Raw genomic sequence first — 17,608 nt, 5'->3', positions numbered from 1 at the left:
TATGTAAAGTAGGCATATGAAAGAAAGTGGGTGGTGGACATGGTGTAAACATGGATTTTTTTTTATTCAAACCACCGTCATTCAATATAAACATACAGAAGTAGGCATAGTCTGGAAAGTAAACAGCAATTCATCATACTTCTGTCTGAAGAGGAAGTGAATCCTTTCAAAAGTCTGAACATTTCCATCTTATCGTCAGCCATGATTATTAGGCCTCTATTGGAAAACCAAGTGAGTAGGTACAGATGGCTGAGCACCGTGCTGCGATGTACTGTGCTGCACTGTTCCACAAGCATTACTGATGGTCCATAACAGTAAATAGTAAGAGTATAAAAAAAAGACAAACAAAATGGGAAAAAAAGTTCTTCCAGTTTAGAGAATATTCTGCACCAGTTTACCTTGTGGAGTCAGATGTAACATTATCACGGTTTTGGACACAACTATTGGGCTGTGAATGTGTGTGAAGAAATCTGTAACTGACAATGGCAAACTCCCAGTCCTATGATCAAACTCACCACACTCCCCACCTCTAGGAGGTGACTAAAGAGTTTCAACATTTCAAACAAGGTTAAGATGTTTATCTGATAGGGCTTACATATTTGAGTTAAATATCAACACAGCTGTCTCCAGACATATATGTAACATTTGGCTCCACAAGCCCATAGACATGGCATGACACATGTTGAAGGGGAAAAAAAGGCACTTGAAGCTATTAATATATCAATGCCCTGGAATGGTTGGTATACAAACTGTAAAGTATGCTATATAATTTATGTTCAATAAGATCAAAGGCCATCATCATCTGATATGTCTAGGTAGTATAATAGGAATCTTTAATACCTCCAGCCCAATTTTTTGGTACATTTACATCTTCAATATAAACCAATCTTGAGGATAAACCTATTCAATGACATGTTGAATTTAGTTTATCTGATCATTAAATAAAACAGGTCTGCATGAAGAGCTACACTTTTGTACATAAGCACATCATAATTGGTTGCATAGTTTAAAGCTTTCTTCATTCAATCGATGATATCAAATAATAACTAAAAGCGGCACTCAGAGAGTGCAATGATAACAAAAGTGAGACATAATTTGTAGGCCCGCCCTGTCATTCAGACCTGCTTTTGGTTCTTTCTTGGTGATGTCACCAAGTTTCATGAAAATCAGCCTGGTAGTTTTTCTGTACTTTTCTGATAAAAAGACAAACAAAACACACCAAGAATTTAACATGACAGTGATCGTTCATTCATTCATTCAACAATCATTCTGTCCCAAAAACAATAGAAAAAAGAAACATTCCATACAATAGTTCATGTTGATCTGTCCTGGTCATTGGTATTTACTGAATATGATTTCATAATCTCACAGCTCAAACCGGTTTGTTGTACCTGTGGCTGATACAAAAGGGCAGTCAACAAACTGCCTGATACTGACACCACTGAGGTGGTTATTATGGCAGACTGGCACAAAAGGGACAGTTATACGGTCGTGCTGAACATGGTCAAAAGCCATCAAGCTGGAATGGAAATAGTAAAGTAGAATATAGCAATTATTCAGAATTCTACTGGGAATGTTAATCAAGTCAGTGGGGTCTGGTTCATTTATGATTACTACCATGACAAATAGTATGTTCAAGTCAAAAGCACACTGTTCAATGCTACTCTCTTTTAAGAAAATGTAACCAGTACCAAGCCTGTACTTCATGCACTTACAAAACTTTGCTTTCACTAGTCCTATTTCTCTAAAATGGGAAATGAAGTGATGCATTTCACATGCACAACAACCAATATAAAATGATTAATTCTTTCATGTATATATTACTCTATATACAATATCAAATAAAACATGATAACATGATATAAGACAGACAAGGGCTAAAATATAAGTTCACATCAGACTTCTGCATCTTTGCAAGTTAAGAGCAAAGGGCAGACTTTAAGGCACAGTTTAGAATTCCCTTCATTTCGTTGAGGACAAAGTCACATTAAATGCTTAAAGAAAAAGGCACTAAATTATACAAATCATTTAAATTATTTAAATAACTAATTCTTTTAAAAAAAAGAAAGAAAAAAAAGAAAAATGAAAGAAAAAAATTAACTGATTCCATTTCACTTTGCCCGGAATGTTGTCGGCAGAATTTGGTCATCACAACATAAATCTGAACGTGACAATATTTGTAAACAGACTTACACATGCTTTCATTCTCCCATCCACCCTCACACACATAAAGTAAACACAAAATTATAATTGCACTTTAGTGTCTTAACCTTTCCCCCTCCAGTTTGTCCGAGCCCTTCAATATGGCAGGAGTTACTCCACAGTCACAGATTTTGCCAAGTTCCTTGGGCAGTCCACCTGATTAAGGTAAACCATATCATTAGTACCACATCAGAGGAAAGAATGAAACACACACACACACACACACACACGCACACGCACACACACACACACACACACAGTCATACGGCTTGCACAACACAAAATTCATTTGCCTGGGTGAGGTGGGCAGAGTGCACAGCAGCACGCCTCACACACACACACACACACACACACACACACACACACACACACACACACACATAAAATGTGTGTAATATGTCATAATGTTAAGGAACTCTGGTGAACGGTGATAACGGACAAGGAGAATAAGAACAGGGAACATGACAGATAAGGCAGATAACCGCAACAAAAGAGAAGCGAGAAGTCAAGTCATGCTGCACCAACAGCGTGAGAAGGAGGTGGGTGGGGGTGGGGGTGTGAACGTACGTCGTATCCTCTGAGCACGGCCAGGTGGAAGGACAGGAGCTGCAGGGGGATGACGCTGAGGATGCCTTGCAGGCAGTCCACCGTCTGGGGCAGCTCCACGTTCTTATAGGCACACCTGGTGATTTCTGGGTCGTCACGGCAGCATATGATGATGGGTCGTCCCTATGGACAAAGGCAGAGAACAGAGATAAGGTCACACTTAGAATAAATACATTGTGAATCCTAGAATTGGGCAGCGTCTTCATAGAATCATAGAATTGGGCATCTGTCAGCAAGAACTCTAACCATTTAGGCTATTTTAAAAGAAGCTATGTGGAATTCTGTAGGCTTTGAGTCGTATTGAACGCAGCCACACAACACTCTTGCATTGATTCTCTAGAATAATCACGTATCGATGCAGAGAAGCTGAGAAGCAGTTTGAGCTGCGACAAAATGGATGAACTTCAAGCGCATCACCAAGCCTGGTCGACCGGCACCAGCTTCCTTGAAAGCTACTGTATAGCAGCATTTTGGCTTCCGTGAAGTTGAATGTAAATTGGACAAGAGCTACACAATTTGCAAGGTGTGTCAAATTGAATTTGAATACTTTGCAACACAACCAACTTGAGGAACCACCTCAAGTTTCCACCTGGTGTTGGATGAAAAGCCGAAGCGACCTGTTGCTGATGCTAGCCAGAGAATGATCGAACAGGCGGTGGCAGTCTGTCGCAAGTTTAAGGGGGTACTCACACTGGGCACGGTTCACTTGTACCGTGCCGGAGTACAGTTCTTTCCCGTTCTCACACTGCATACTATCAAACTGTACCCAGGCACGGTTGAGCTGCTGTGCTCTAGGTTACACTTCACTTGAAGGTTTCTACATAAGAGTGACATGACACTGTCATGAACATGTCATAAGCATTATAAACAAGTCACGTAAACATGTTTATGACATAACGCTTCTGTCACTCGCTTCTGTCAAGTGTCATTCAGTTTTTGTCATGACAAGGGTTAGTGTTAGGGTTATGACAGTGTCATGTCACTCTTATGTAAAAACCCTAAAGTGTTACCGAATCTTTGTTTTTTCTCTCTCAGGGATTTGCTCATTGCGCATAACAGGAGGATTTTGTGTTAATAGAAAGTCATATCTATGTGACAAAGAGCAGCCTTTAAAAAAAAAAAAAAAAATTAATCTGTTAATTTTCTTTAATGATCATCACAAAAGTAGCAAGTGATCACTCAGATTTAAAATAATGTATGGAAATATACACATATCTAAAAAAAAACATTTCTGCATCGAGATGCATTAATAATCGCATTAGAATCTAATTGTTAACTTCCCACCCCTATTGACTTGCATTGCATTTCATAGAGGCCACACATGGTACAACATGGTATTACAAAACCGTCAAACTGGCACTAGTTGGTTTGCATGGCAACCAACCATGCAACCATGCATGGCATGCATCTCGACAACACAGAGCTTGAAGGTTATGTCAACACTGCTGTTTCTTCAGATTCTGTTTCTGGGTCATTTTTTGATGTTTTCAATAAAAACAAATGCCACATAGCACCTAAAATTTAAAAACAGAGATGTACATGTGAGTGTGTGTGTGTGAGAGGGTATGTGCACTTCTGGCCAAGTGTATATGTCTAAATGTATATAGTAGTATAGTATAGTATATATATACTCTTTTGATCCCGTGAGGGAAATTTGGTCTCTGCATTTATCCCAATCTGTGAATTAGTGAAACACATTCAGCACACAGTGAACACACAGTGAGGTGAAGCACACACTAATCCCGGCGCAGTGAGCTGCCTGCAACAACAGCGGCGCTCGGGGAGCAGTGAGGGGTTAGGTGCCTTGCTCAAGAGCACTTCAGCCCTGCCTACTGGTCGGGGTTCGAACCGGCAACCCTCCGGTTGCAAGTCCGAAGCACTAACCAGTAGGCCACGGCTGCCCCCATATGTGACGGTAGCCAGCTGTAAACCTCACTCTCTGACACTCAGAGGGAAAATAATCCCATGGGTTTGTAGTCTCCTTGCTAGCGCGCCCTCCATTCCGAGCCCCTGAGGGTGAGTTCAAGTCCGGTGTGTTTTGGGAGGCTCTTACCTGTCTGGCCGTGACCTGCTGCAGCGCGTTGTGGCATTTGGTGTAGCAGGCGTCTCTCATGACCACCATGATGACGGGCATGTCTTTGTCTATGAGGGCCAACGGTCCATGCTTCAGCTCCCCAGCCAGGATGCCCTCTGAGTGCATGTAGGTGATCTCCTTTATTTTCTGTCAGTCAGGCCAATGCAAAAGCACATCTTACACACAATGGAACACTTTACTGGCAGGTTCTCTTTCCAACCAGAACATCTGGTATCACTAATAAACAGTGATCAGTCTGTTAGAGTCAGTCTCTCAGTCAGTCTCTCATCTATTACAGTTCTGCTTGCCTGGCAGGCTCCAATCACATTGACCCTGCGTGGCAGACAACCTATCAGTCCTGCTCTTATATTGGCTGAGTGCACATACAGGAGATGATGAGGAAATATTAATCATCGGTCAGGCCTGAAGGTAAGAAAGGCAGAGAACAGGCAGAGAACGCCTCCTACCCAACCAGGGAGCATGTGTGCGCTGTGCCGAGTGAGGACTCACCAGCGCCCCCTCTAGGCAGGTGGCGTAGTTGTAGCCACGGCCCATGACCAGCAAGGACCTCTGCTGGTACAGCTCCTCTGCTATGCTTTTGATGTGCTCATCTAGAGCCAGGACCTGTTTTATCAGTGCTGTGGACAGACATTACAGGATGCTGTTAAAGACACAGAAATAACATAGCTTAGCTAAATATGAAAATCCTTACTGAAAAATGTGGAACACATGGTTTCTAGCAAACATGTAGTGAAACTAGTCAAACTCTGTAGTGAACAATCTAAATGAACTTGAGAAAAGGAATATGTTTTGATCTAGTGAAAGTGCAGATGTGTAAGTGTGCAAGTCCAAGTGTAAGTGTGGAGGTGTAAGTGTGGAGTCTATATCGGAACTCCCCCTATTACCGTCGGTCCCGTATTTCCGCCGTCTTGTGTGTATGTGTCACTTAATATCCATTTCTATACAAACCAAGACGGCGGATTCCTAAAGAAACGCTAGCACCCACACCATAGGTGTATCTAAATTAGCTATGTACCAAAAATTTAATTTTACTGTGACTCGAAGAGCTGTAAACAGTGTTGTAAGGCTGCGTGTACACAACCGCTTGGAGCTCCAGTGGAATTTTAATTTCATGACGAGAATTCTCGGTCTAAACGGCGTAAATAGGCGACCCATCAGGCCAGCACTATAACTCTGAGCGTGGTAAACTAAATCGGATATTTCAGGCAGTAAATGCTTCCGTTAAGAACCAAACCAGATTTTGTTCATATCTACACACCTATGGCTACTGAAAAATGTAAGTTTCATTTAGCAAATGTTATTTTGAAGTGTTAAAAAACATTGTTGTTTTAGAATTTCCGAACAAAAGTGGTGATAATTGGGGGTGTTAGGATAAGTGTACAAGTGTGGAGTCTATAAGTGTGCAAGTGTGGAGTCTGTAAGTGTGCAAGTGTGGAGATTGTAAGTGTCCAAGTGTGGAGGCTGTAAGTGTCCAAGTGTGGAGATTGTAAGTGTCCAAGTGTGGAGGCTGTAAGTGGTAGAGGGTGGTGCGGTGAGGGTGGCGGGGTGTCCTGGGGTGGCGGTGGCGGTGCCCACCTGGAAGCTGGCGCAGGCCGCTGATGATCTCCAGTCTCCTCTTCTGCAGAGACAGCCTGTCCTCGCTCATCATCAGGGCGAACATGATGAGCGCCACAAACTGGCTGGTGTAGGCCTGCGGGGCAAGCAACACATTCACACATTATACTCACATACACTACTCCCTCTCACACCACTCTCTGTCACACACCGGTTGTACACACATTAACATAGCTGTACCAATACAATTTTAAGTGGCTGGCTGAAAAAATAGGAGCCACGCCGGATTTGAATGAAATTTGAATTTTTTTAATCAACTGTTTGCATCCCTGTACCACTGTGAATTTGTAACTAGTTAGGTAAAATAAGCCTGCATTGACAGTTTGAACTGATATCACTACTTTCTCTTATAGGATTTGCTTAAATACCTGTGAAGCAGAGATCTTGATAAGCAAGGTATAAGACGAGAACAACACTGTGTTTAAAGGTGAAAAAAGATCAGTCTGCAGTCATGGTCATCAGCTGCAATGGTTTTGTGTCATTGCTGTACCTTTGTGCTGGCCACTCCGATTTCTGGTCCTGCATTGATGTGGACGCCGCAGTCGGTTTCTCTGCAGATGGAGCTGCCAACAGTGTTGGTCACTCCGACGGTGAGAGCGCCACGGTCCTTACAGTACCGCAGCGCCATCAGGGTGTCAGCTGTCTCACCTGGACATCCAACACAACACGGCGGTCACTGCAGGTCACACGGTCATCAACACCACCATGATGTTTTGAAAGCTATGAATTTATTCAGTCAATCAATTGATCCTGTGTCTTTACATAGTACTTAGGAAATGGAATAGAACCAAACTGCCTGGAAACATTTCATTCTGAAAGAGGTAATATAAACAAAACAGTGATACTATACCACCGCCCATGAGGAGGTTGTGTCTTTACAAGACAATCATAAACTTTAGCTTATAAGCACAAAAACTGCCTCCTACCTGACTGGCTTATGAAGAAGCAGACGTCGTCTCTGAACACAGGGGTGATGCGGTCAAGAAAGTCGCTGGCCAGCTCCACCATGACGGGCAGCTCAGTCAGCTCCTCCAGGATTTGCCGCGTCTGCAGAGGGCAAAAGAGCGCAAGACAGACATGCTAAACCAGGTTCAACAGACATATCATACAGACAAAAGGAGGCATTCCAGTCTGATGCGTACCGCGACTCCAGCATGGAAGCTAGTTCCACAGCCGATAATGATCAGGCGCCGGCATCTCCTAATTTCCTTCAGATGATCTTTTAGCCCTCCTAGCACAACTGTGGAAACAGACACACATTTGGAAGAGTGAGCAACTGCATTTAAAACTTTTGTGTACAAGAAAGATGCGTTGTACTTCTGTAAGAGTTCAATGTGCCAGTTTCAGTTTAATTTCCCTGCTGGTTACGACCCTTGAAATTCGGAAGTGGAAGAAAGGTTCCCCAGACCCATTCTCAACTTCAGTTGAGATTTGAGAAGTGGTCTGGTGTTAGCTCCACGACTCCACGACTTTAAATCTCTGCCTGAGAGATTAAAGGTTAAAAGTCATCATAACAACTGAGGAAAGAAGGTTCTGACTGAGGGTGCATTACCTGTATTTGTGTCAAAGCAGATCCTTCCTCTCATCGTGTTGAACACCGACTCAGGCTGCTCAAAAATCTCCTTCTGCATAAAGGCCTTGAAGTTCCCTGAGAAAGAAAGTTTACATCTGATTGAACATCAACAACAGAGGCTCTCACCACACAGAGGAAAGACAGTCTACCTGTACCACAGAGCTTGTCAAAAGCCTTTTTCCATCTTTGTTTAAGAACAAAAAAAAAAAAAAAAAAAAATTTTCGCTCATCACAAAGGAACCCTCCTAACTTCCCTTTGAGACATTTCAATTGAAGACATAACACTGCCACAGGGGTTTCCCCTCAGATCAGTCTAAATGGGTTACAAAGCGCTTTCAGATATAATCTCCGGAGTATATGAGGAGGTTTGTCAAACGGAGGTCCTACCCTACGGATGATTCAGATATGATGCTAATAGGGTTGGGCGATGTCGCCTAAATTGGCATTTGACGATGTGTACAGTAAAACATCGTGATGGACGATGATATCGTGTGGTAAACACTAATTAATTAGCCTATAGCCTATGTCTGTACAGAAATACATATATAATGTTCTCCATAAAAAAATAAAAAATATATTATATAGGCTATACGGCCTGATGAAAGTGGACAGCTAAGAGAGACATACTGACCAGGCTACCGAAGTTGTGTGGAAGATCTGCTCCAAGAAAATTGTTGTGAAAGACGGATAGACAATCAATCTGAACACTTGCGTGTGCACCGACCAGCGGAATATTACACATTGCCAGCCTTTGCTGGGCCCAGCAAAAAAGCTACTTAAGACTACTATCGTGGTCACTCATTTAAAATCTTGGTACTATGCAGCATCCCACGTTATCAGGCTACCGTCTATGCTGACTATGAGGGCGGCGGGAAGTGAAAGTAAAGGGCTGCGATCGCGCAGTCCAGGCTATATATAGGAGGGCAAAGTAAAAACACTTTTACAAATAACGAATCCCGATTACCACTCCGCTGCTGTCTGGGACTTTTGCTAAATGCATGAAATACAAGCCATACAGTGAAAGACGAATAGGCTACCTTCTGATCCTATAATTAACTAAAGAAATGGTTTATTTTAACACAGAGGAGAAGGACGCATTTGGCGCTCGCTGTAGCCTTGCAAAAATATTTGAGCGCTAGAATGTCCTAGTCGCAGCCTAACAATAATAAATCTATATTTTCTGCTAAAACATTAGGCTACCTATTAAGTCCAATGTAGGCTATAAGCTTGCGAGACATGTAGGGTACAAAAAGACAATTAGGCTACACATTCACGTCACAGTCAGGAATTATTTGAATAAGAGGGTAGACTAATGCCAACCTGCACATCACATCAAGGTTCAGTGTCTTGCTCAATGACACTTAAATGATAGGGTCAGTAGGATAGAGTTCCTTACTGAGGAATTTTTCAAAAGTGGTATATATGAGATACTGGTTTTGGCTGCAATTTTCAAGTGCAAGTCTCTTCATATCTCAAGAATAAAATGAGATTTGAAATGAGACTGGCATTTTTGTATGATGGCTCATGGTTATAAGAAAAAGCCATGGTGTCACACAGCTGTTTGAACTGATATGAAACTGACCCATACGTGTTCATGTTTTTCCTCAGATCAGGTCAAAATGTGTTCCACGGATGCCCCAGCGTGGTGCGCTCTGGTCAGTGGTGGATGCCCCAGCGTGGTGCGCTCTAGTCAGTGGTGGATGCCCCAGCGTGGTGCGCTCTAGTCTGTGGTGGGCTCTGACCTTTCATGATCTGCTGCAGCTCCATCTGCAGGGTCTGGATGACCCTGGCCGACTCCTCGCCCGCGCTGCGGCTAACGCGGTGCAGAGACAGCTTGCCCTCCGCCACTGCCGCTATGTCATCGTCCTCCAGGTACACCACCTTGTTAGTGTGCTCGATGATGGCGCTGAGGGGAACACACAAACACACACTCACAGGGTCAGGTCAACTGCTCAGTTTGGTTTCTTACATAACCCAGTGTGCTTTATGGCCCTGAAACAGGAAATGATGCGCCGTAACGTGACACAGCAGTGCAGCTCCATGGCAACGTTACAGGCCTTTTAAATGGCTCTGGGATGAAAGGGAAACATTGACACTAAAAGCAGCCGAAGACTGTGAATGTCAAATAACAACCAGCAATCAGCTAAACACATGCCAGCAACTGCAGACTATGCTACAACCACTGCTCTGCACTGCTAATTAGCATCCTTTCATGTTCCAAGCTCATAAAATCAAGCCCTTAAGCCTGACCATACCTGCCAAGTGCAACACTCCCGTTTTTTCCCGGGTTTCTCCCGTATTTCAAGGTCATCTCGCGTCGCCCTCCCGTTTTGTTATTTCTCCCGGAATTTGCATGACCATCAAACTTCATTTGAAAATGACGGATCCATTCATTTTTTCTGTTAGTCTGAAATTTCCCAGGTTGCCAAATTGTGTACGAAATACACCCTACACATAGCCGACAGTACACAATGACTTACTTTCAATTTCAACCCTTTTGTAATAAAACCTGCCAACCCAAAACCCAAATAAAGAAGTGGGTGAACACTGCGCAGCCACTGAGTCTCGCAAGAAAACGTGCTAGTTGAATAGCCTAGTTTGTCAAATTGTTAGAGAAGAAATGTTGTGATTAACACATCACATTATAACTCTTGAGTGTTGTTGATACACAGGAGGCAAATTGTGTCCTCGGAACATAATCTGAGAGCAGATTTGGAGTTAGGGTGGAAACAGAACTGGCATGCATATGCATATATCTTTCGGTAAGGTAAAAGCAACGACCGAAATGCAGTTTTGCAAGGAGTGAATGAAACATGTTAAATATGCAAACACTGATTCTGTGCAAACACTGACACCCCACCCCACCCCCACCCAAAGTACAACAATCTCCTGTTTTTTAAAAGCTAAATGTTGGCAGGTATGAGCCTGACGTCTTAGTAGAACAGTTGTACCATGTTCCAATCAACAACAACAACAAAAAAAACTCAGAGACATTCATTTCATGGTAATCTTGCTGATATAAGCACTGTTATAAGCTAATTCAGTGTACTATTAGACTAGTACATTTCTTACATTTGAGCTAATTATTTATGGCCAGCAGAGAGCACTGTTGGCTTCAAAGACTTAACAAAATACATGCAATTTTGCTCAACTGAGAATACAATTAGTCCTCTAAATACTAAGCAGGCAAATCGACTCTATTAAGTACTTTTCAAAGATAAACCACAGTAAAACACAAAAGTCAAATATCTTCAATCAAATTCAATATTTTTTCAAAAGGACTGTATTGACACATGCAATTACACAATTACAAGGCACATCATCAAAACCTATGGCCTTATACTACCTAGACACAGGTAACATAGCCTACAGATGTTACTTAGATACAGATGCCAAGACAACCAAAGCCTTTTACTTCTGGGTTACCTTACCTAGATACATAATATAAGCTATCTACGTCAAACCTTCTTCAATCGAATAATAACATTTTAAAAGAGCTCACTGTGGAGAAGAGTGTAAAGAAGTGCAAGCTGCCTGTCCTACCTGGCATCGGAGGCGAAATAGAATTCCACTGCCTTTCTGTCACAGACCGAGTGCAGCGACGTGCTGCTGTCAACTCGGTTGCGGAAGTTTTTCTTCTGCACGCCCCCGATGAAGTCACCTGGAGGGACACCAGGGCAGATGTTTAGTGACCCACACTCCGCATGTCTTCACACTTACTCAACAATAACGAGAGGAAAACAAGGGCAAACCCAGACAGAGGCGAGCATGAGGGCTTGCTGAATGATGTTGGATCAATCAAAACAAACAACATGTACATGATCACATCACATCATCTTCATCACAAGAGCGTACCGATAGCTACAGTACTCAAACAGAGGACTATGGGATGTAAACAGGACGCAGTAAACACACTCCAGCTTTTATCAATAAGATAAGGGAAGTCTCTGTGATTCTGTTCATCTTATCTTTGTTTGACACTAATGGCTTGGAAAAATGATGACTAGCACCTTTTCTATCAGAGGGTGTACTTCTAAATGTGTTGAGGGCAAAATGAGGCCCTTTTACAGTTGATTTAACAGTCCTGTGTGTGTGCCTGTGTAACAGGACAGCATGTGCTTCAGTAATGATTATCCTGTTTATGAGCTTAAGGGCATGTTTGCCACTTCCAAGACAAGCTGTGCAACATAAATGTCCACTAGCTTCTCTGCCATGAATCTGTCAGTTAGTGGTCAAATACAGATATGTGTGAGGTGGACAAATGCATGTGATGTTCAACAGCCAACCATTTTGAATTCCTAAACACTGGTTAATCACGGTGTATATATATATATAGGACAATATGTAAGGGATAATGTATAGAACGCCGGTCTTTATTGGGAAAACTAGATGTACCGCAGAGCGGTACAAAATATGACCGCCGCCCAGTCCAGCACATGTTTTCCACAAAAATAAGTCACGCTGAAAGGCATATATGATTCTAACTGTCTCACTGAATTGCATTATGCATACTCAATTCTCACTGGTATCTGCTAGACAACAAGTACGAAAACATGATTAGTTCATAGATTTCACATGTAATATACATTTTATACAACCCCACCCCCATCTTGCCTGTTCATAATTCTGAGAAATTCTTGAATTGTGTGCAAGTGTGCGTGTACATGTTTATGTGTGTGTGGGTGGGTGTGTACGCGTGCATGTGTGTGTTTCCCTGTTTATGTGCCTGTGTGTGTGCATGTGCATGCATGCGTATATATGTGTACTGTGTGAGTATGTGTCATACATAGGATTACTGTGAATGTATGTGTGTGCGTGTGTATCTGTTCATGCATATGTGTGCATATGGAATGGGTTTACATGACCCCTGGAGGCAAACATACGCAAAAAATTGGTCATCCTAGGCCCTACGGTTCTCAAGATATTCACAGAAAACTGTGTCTGCCCTACCCTCCTTTCGGGGGGTCCAGTCCAGCGGGGGGGCTACAGATCAAAATGAAAAGCGATGGTTCCATGTTATCCATGTGGAGTTACATGCCCACCAAGTTTCGTGTACCACGGTCTTTCAGTGTCCCGGGAATCCTTGTTGGTGTACGGTCACTAAATGTACACATAAATTATTTTATTGTAAGGCCCCCCATGAACGAAAGACCATGTCAGCCAGAGATATTGTGATGAAAACACCTAATGTTTTGCTTTTTAATTTTTAACTAGGTGGCGCTATACATGAAATAAGTGGTAATGGGATAGGTTGACATGCCCCCTTAAGACCAACATACAAAAAAAGGTGGACCTCCTAGGCCCTACGGTTCTCGAGATATTCACAGAAAACTGTCTCCGGCCACCTACAGGCCAGTTGGTGTATAGTAACATAAATTAATTTATTGTGTGGCCCCCCATGAACGGAATTCCACGAAACTTGGCGTGCATTCAGAGGGTGTCATAATGATCCTACACTTCCAATTTCGTGAAGTTTTGACTATGTTAGGTCACAGATACCTGCGATTACAACACCTCATTTTTACTTTTTTGTGTTTAACTAGGTGGCGTTATACATGAAATGAGTGGTTAAGGAATGGGTTGACATGGCCCTTTGAGATCAACATACAAAAAAAATGGTCCTCCTAAACCCTACGGTTCTCGAGATATTCACAGAAAACTGTGTCTGCCCTACCCTCCTTTCGGGGGTCCAGTCCAGCGGGGGGGCTACAGATCAAAAACGAAAACAGGAGGTTCCATGCTATCCATGTGGGGTTACATGCCCACCAAGTTTCGTGTACCCAGGTCTTACAGTGTCCCGGGAATCCTTGACGGAAATTTGGACATGCGAAAAAGGAAAAAAAAAAAAAAAAAAAATCTGACTAAACCTATATGACCGCCGCTTCGCTGCGCGGCGGTCATAATAGAACACATGTGCAAAGGTAAAAATTAAATTAGGTGCACTTTACAGGACTAGGTCTTGCTTCTCTTTAGAAAGCAGAATGACCATTATTCAAGCAACTATAATGTCAGTCCTAGACTATGGTGACATTGTGTATATGCATGCAGCCCCTTCCACTCTGAAATCACTTAATGCAGTTTATCACAGTTCACTACGTTTTATAACTGGAGATGGGTTTAAAACTCATCACTGTAAATTATACCAAAATGTAGGATGGTCTTCCCTCTATGATAGGAGAGAAAGGCACTGCCTCCTTTTTGTTTATAAGGCATTACTGGGAAAGTTACCTTTATACCTAACTTCACTTCTGAACATAAAATCAATCTGCCACAATACACGCTCACATGGTTTTATATCTCTTCAAACTCCTCAAATTAAATCTGAATTTGGTAAATTAGCTTTTACATTTTTTGCATCAAATAAATGGAACAAATTGCAAGAGTTATTGAAATTAGATAGGTTTGTGTCACTAGACCAATTCAAGGGTATGATTGATGATATGGCTGTTGCACAATGTTCTTGCTTTGACTGATATTTTAGACCTTTTATATCATTATTATTATTTATACATTCCCCTTCTTTTCTTTCTATTTATTATTTTTTTTATTTGATTTTTGTTATTATTATTATTATTATTATTTGCCTTTTGTATCTTTTATTGTTCTTGTTTTGTTGTTTTGATTATTGTTGTTGTTTTGTTCTCCCTGAATAAAAAACGGTTGATAATAAGTCCAGACAGGGCGAACCGGACCCCGACGCACCAGCGGAGGGGTCTTGTTTCGCCCTGAAGGGACTTATTTTCCCATAATGACCGGCGTTTTTATACATTATCCCGCTTATTATACGGCTACTTCCCAAAACGAAATAATGAACTCCCCACGATATGACTTTAGCCTACATAGCCTAGCCTATTTGTTACCGTTTATCGTGGCATTTGCTGATAACCAAATAGTTCGCAACAACACACGCTGCTGAACTTGAATCAAACATTTTATAACACAGCTGATCAACAGTCTGCTTTCACGTTTGAATAAAGTTCCAGTCCTTGCGTAGTGATATGACAGACGTATCAGAAGCACAAAAAAAAACGCTGCCATTGACAGAGGTAATTACATGAATTTATTTTACTGTAGAACGTTGGGAAATCCCATTCAAGTCAATGGAGCGTTCTACTAGCATTGTGAAGAGCCGTATAATAAAGGATTGTGTAGCTAAGCCACTGATAGGGTGTATTGTTTAAACCTGCATCATGTTTCCAACTGACTGTGTCCTGGGCTTGACAGATGTGTTTCTTCAGATCACTATGGTTAGAGGAGTTGGCTCTATGGCAAGCCCATCAATTGAGACTGGTGATTTAACGGACTCAAGCTATTTATGCCATGATATGATGGAACTGGACACACTCCAGCCAATTAAATACCCAGACTGTGGGTACATACAAGACCTCTTTAATTTCTAAACTCATTCATTGCCATTATTCATGCTTATAGCCCCATCTAAATTCCATTCCAAAAACACTGAACATAATCAGATAAAATGAGGAGTAACTTACATCAGGCTACTCTTCATAGTGATATTCTAATGCATGTGATATGAGTGAATAAGCATAACTGACAAAAATACTTGTAGGGACATCAGACAGCCAGTATTCAATTTGACTAACAAATGGGAATATGGGAACTATTTTGTGTGAGTGACAATGCCACACTCATCCATGCCTGTCCTACATGAATGATACAGAGCAAATTTCTCCTTTGGCAGTGCAATTGAATCTAACTTTCCCAACACACCTAAGCCTCATGCCGCTCGGTGACCGCAGGTAAATGGAAAACAGGAAAAAGCTCATCTCGTGCTGTCACTCACAGCTTTGAAAGCTGACACCACCCTCTCTGAGGTGCTCTGCCTTGCTTTACGCAAACAGGGGTGACAAAACGACGTCTCTGGCAAACAGGACCCTTTCAAATGTTTTCTGCAACTAGTCAAACCGGCCAGCTTAATGGGACCCAGCTGTCTCGCTCCCTCGGTGGGTCCGACCTCGCCGAGACCAACCCCACCCAGCTGCATAGCCCACCATGTCCTCATCGCCCCACGTCATCGATGACGCGCGTAGCCTTATTCATGTACGAGCTATTGCACAACACCAAGCAGACTATTCCCCCATCAATCCCCCAGTGGTGATACCGCTGATCTGAGGCCAGACATTGCTAAGACAGAGACTCACCATTGTACTGGATGGGGATCTGGTCCCTGGACAACTCATACTTGCTGCGCACTCCGATGAGCAGAGGACTGCCTCGCCTGAGTTTGGACAGATACAGCAATTCAGAGAGATATGGAGAGAGAGAGAGAGAAAGAGAACGAGGGAAAACAGGGAAAAGAAAAAGAAAGAGAGAGAGAGAGAGAGGAAGAGAGACAGAGTGAGCTTCTTGTGTGTGTGTGTTCCTAGCCAAAATGTTTTTGGTTTTTTTACACACACACACAACGGTGTATAGTGCCAGGGAATGTTTTGTGAAAGTGGACGGAGGTTTCTCCTAATGGATTGCTCATATCCGTTTACCCGACTCCATTGAATACGCACACAGCAGTCTTGTGCAAGAGCTCCTTAACACTTCCACATTTTACAATAGATTAATAATGATCTTTTAAGACCTGAACTTCAAAAATCCTCTTTCAAATGGAAAAAAAAACTGTAGTGCGTATGACCATGACCTGTGTGTGTGTGTTTAATATTTACAACCACAATAGCCCAGGGCATCTGAGTGATGTCTATGGGATGGGGAGGATGCAGTAAAGCAAAGCCCCATTGAGACCCAACTGCAACTTGAGAGTTTGAACTCCTTGTAAAACGATTCGCTTCAAAGATCTATGAAAGACACACATATGCACCATCAGTGATGCCAGTAACGCGTTACTTAGTAACGCGTTAGTCTATTTTTACCACTTTTTTCAGTAACGAGTAATCTAACGCGCTACTATTTACAAACCAGTAATCAGATTAAAGTTACTTATCTAAGTTACTGTGCGTTACTATTTTTGTCATTTTCCTTAAAAAGATATATTCTTTGCTTTCTTCTTGTCTTGTGGATTAATGTCATGTAGGATATGCTCACGTTTTCAGCATGAGGACAATTCACGTGCAGCGAACGTAAACAACAATGGAGGGAGAGAGAGAGAGATGCACATTTCATCAGTCATTACTTTGAGTTTGTGTCAGCTAAACATGACAACATTAAGGTACATTGTACATTCTGTGCTGGCGACAAAGTGCTGTCTAGCTAGACATCCCAAGTCTCCCGAAGTTTTCCTGACGCCCGCAAATTACATAAAATCTCCCGGAACCTAGAGCGAACAAGAAGCCAGACCGTGTGCATAGCTTAACGCGCACACAACGGAGAGGAAGAGAGAGAGGAATGGTGCCTGAAGCGCATCCAAGACAGAGAGCATCCTGGTCTGTTTTGCCAAATCAACCAATCCGTTTTCAGTGTAAGTGCTTATATCTCTTTTCTCCCAAACATAATTAATCAGTTCAGTCAGTGTATCTAGGAACAGAAGCGTCATGGCAGCGTCAGTGCCCCTC

The 17,608-nt window shown here is 42.3% G+C and overlaps 1 protein-coding gene across 2 annotated transcripts in view; it reads right to left on the bottom strand.

The window, feature by feature from the left end:
* Positions 1-45: 45 nt before the first annotated feature.
* gfpt2 (glutamine-fructose-6-phosphate transaminase 2) overlaps positions 46-17,608 on the bottom strand; it is a 22,871-nt gene continuing 5,308 nt past the window's right edge. Inside the window, exons 8-20 of one of the 2 annotated variants that reach the window (XM_076273947.1) lie at positions 16,253-16,329; positions 11,634-11,751; positions 9,833-9,996; positions 8,070-8,165; positions 7,660-7,757; positions 7,444-7,564; positions 7,008-7,165; positions 6,479-6,593; positions 5,393-5,520; positions 4,862-5,029; positions 2,770-2,931; positions 2,271-2,358; positions 46-1,193 (exon numbers count right to left, since the gene is read on the bottom strand). In XM_076273947.1, the coding sequence (XP_076130062.1) occupies positions 2,314-2,358; positions 2,770-2,931; positions 4,862-5,029; positions 5,393-5,520; positions 6,479-6,593; positions 7,008-7,165; positions 7,444-7,564; positions 7,660-7,757; positions 8,070-8,165; positions 9,833-9,996; positions 11,634-11,751; positions 16,253-16,329 (1,450 nt within the window). In that variant the 3' untranslated portion in view covers positions 46-1,193; positions 2,271-2,313. Of the gene's footprint in view, positions 2,359-2,769; positions 2,932-4,861; positions 5,030-5,392; positions 5,521-6,478; positions 6,594-7,007; positions 7,166-7,443; positions 7,565-7,659; positions 7,758-8,069; positions 8,166-9,832; positions 9,997-11,633; positions 11,752-16,252; positions 16,330-17,608 lie in introns of both variants that reach the window. The other variant, XM_076273946.1, reaches the window with a different exon arrangement.

The sequence above is a fragment of the Alosa pseudoharengus genome, unplaced genomic scaffold (genome assembly GCF_046254945.1).
Source record: "Alosa pseudoharengus isolate Yale_2024_CS ecotype anadromous, Long Island Sound unplaced genomic scaffold, YU_APseudo_1.1 YU_APseudo_1.1_scf_8, whole genome shotgun sequence".
Taxonomy (NCBI): Eukaryota; Metazoa; Chordata; class Actinopteri; order Clupeiformes; family Clupeidae; genus Alosa; species Alosa pseudoharengus.
This window is presented reverse-complemented; position numbering and strand designations above follow the sequence as displayed.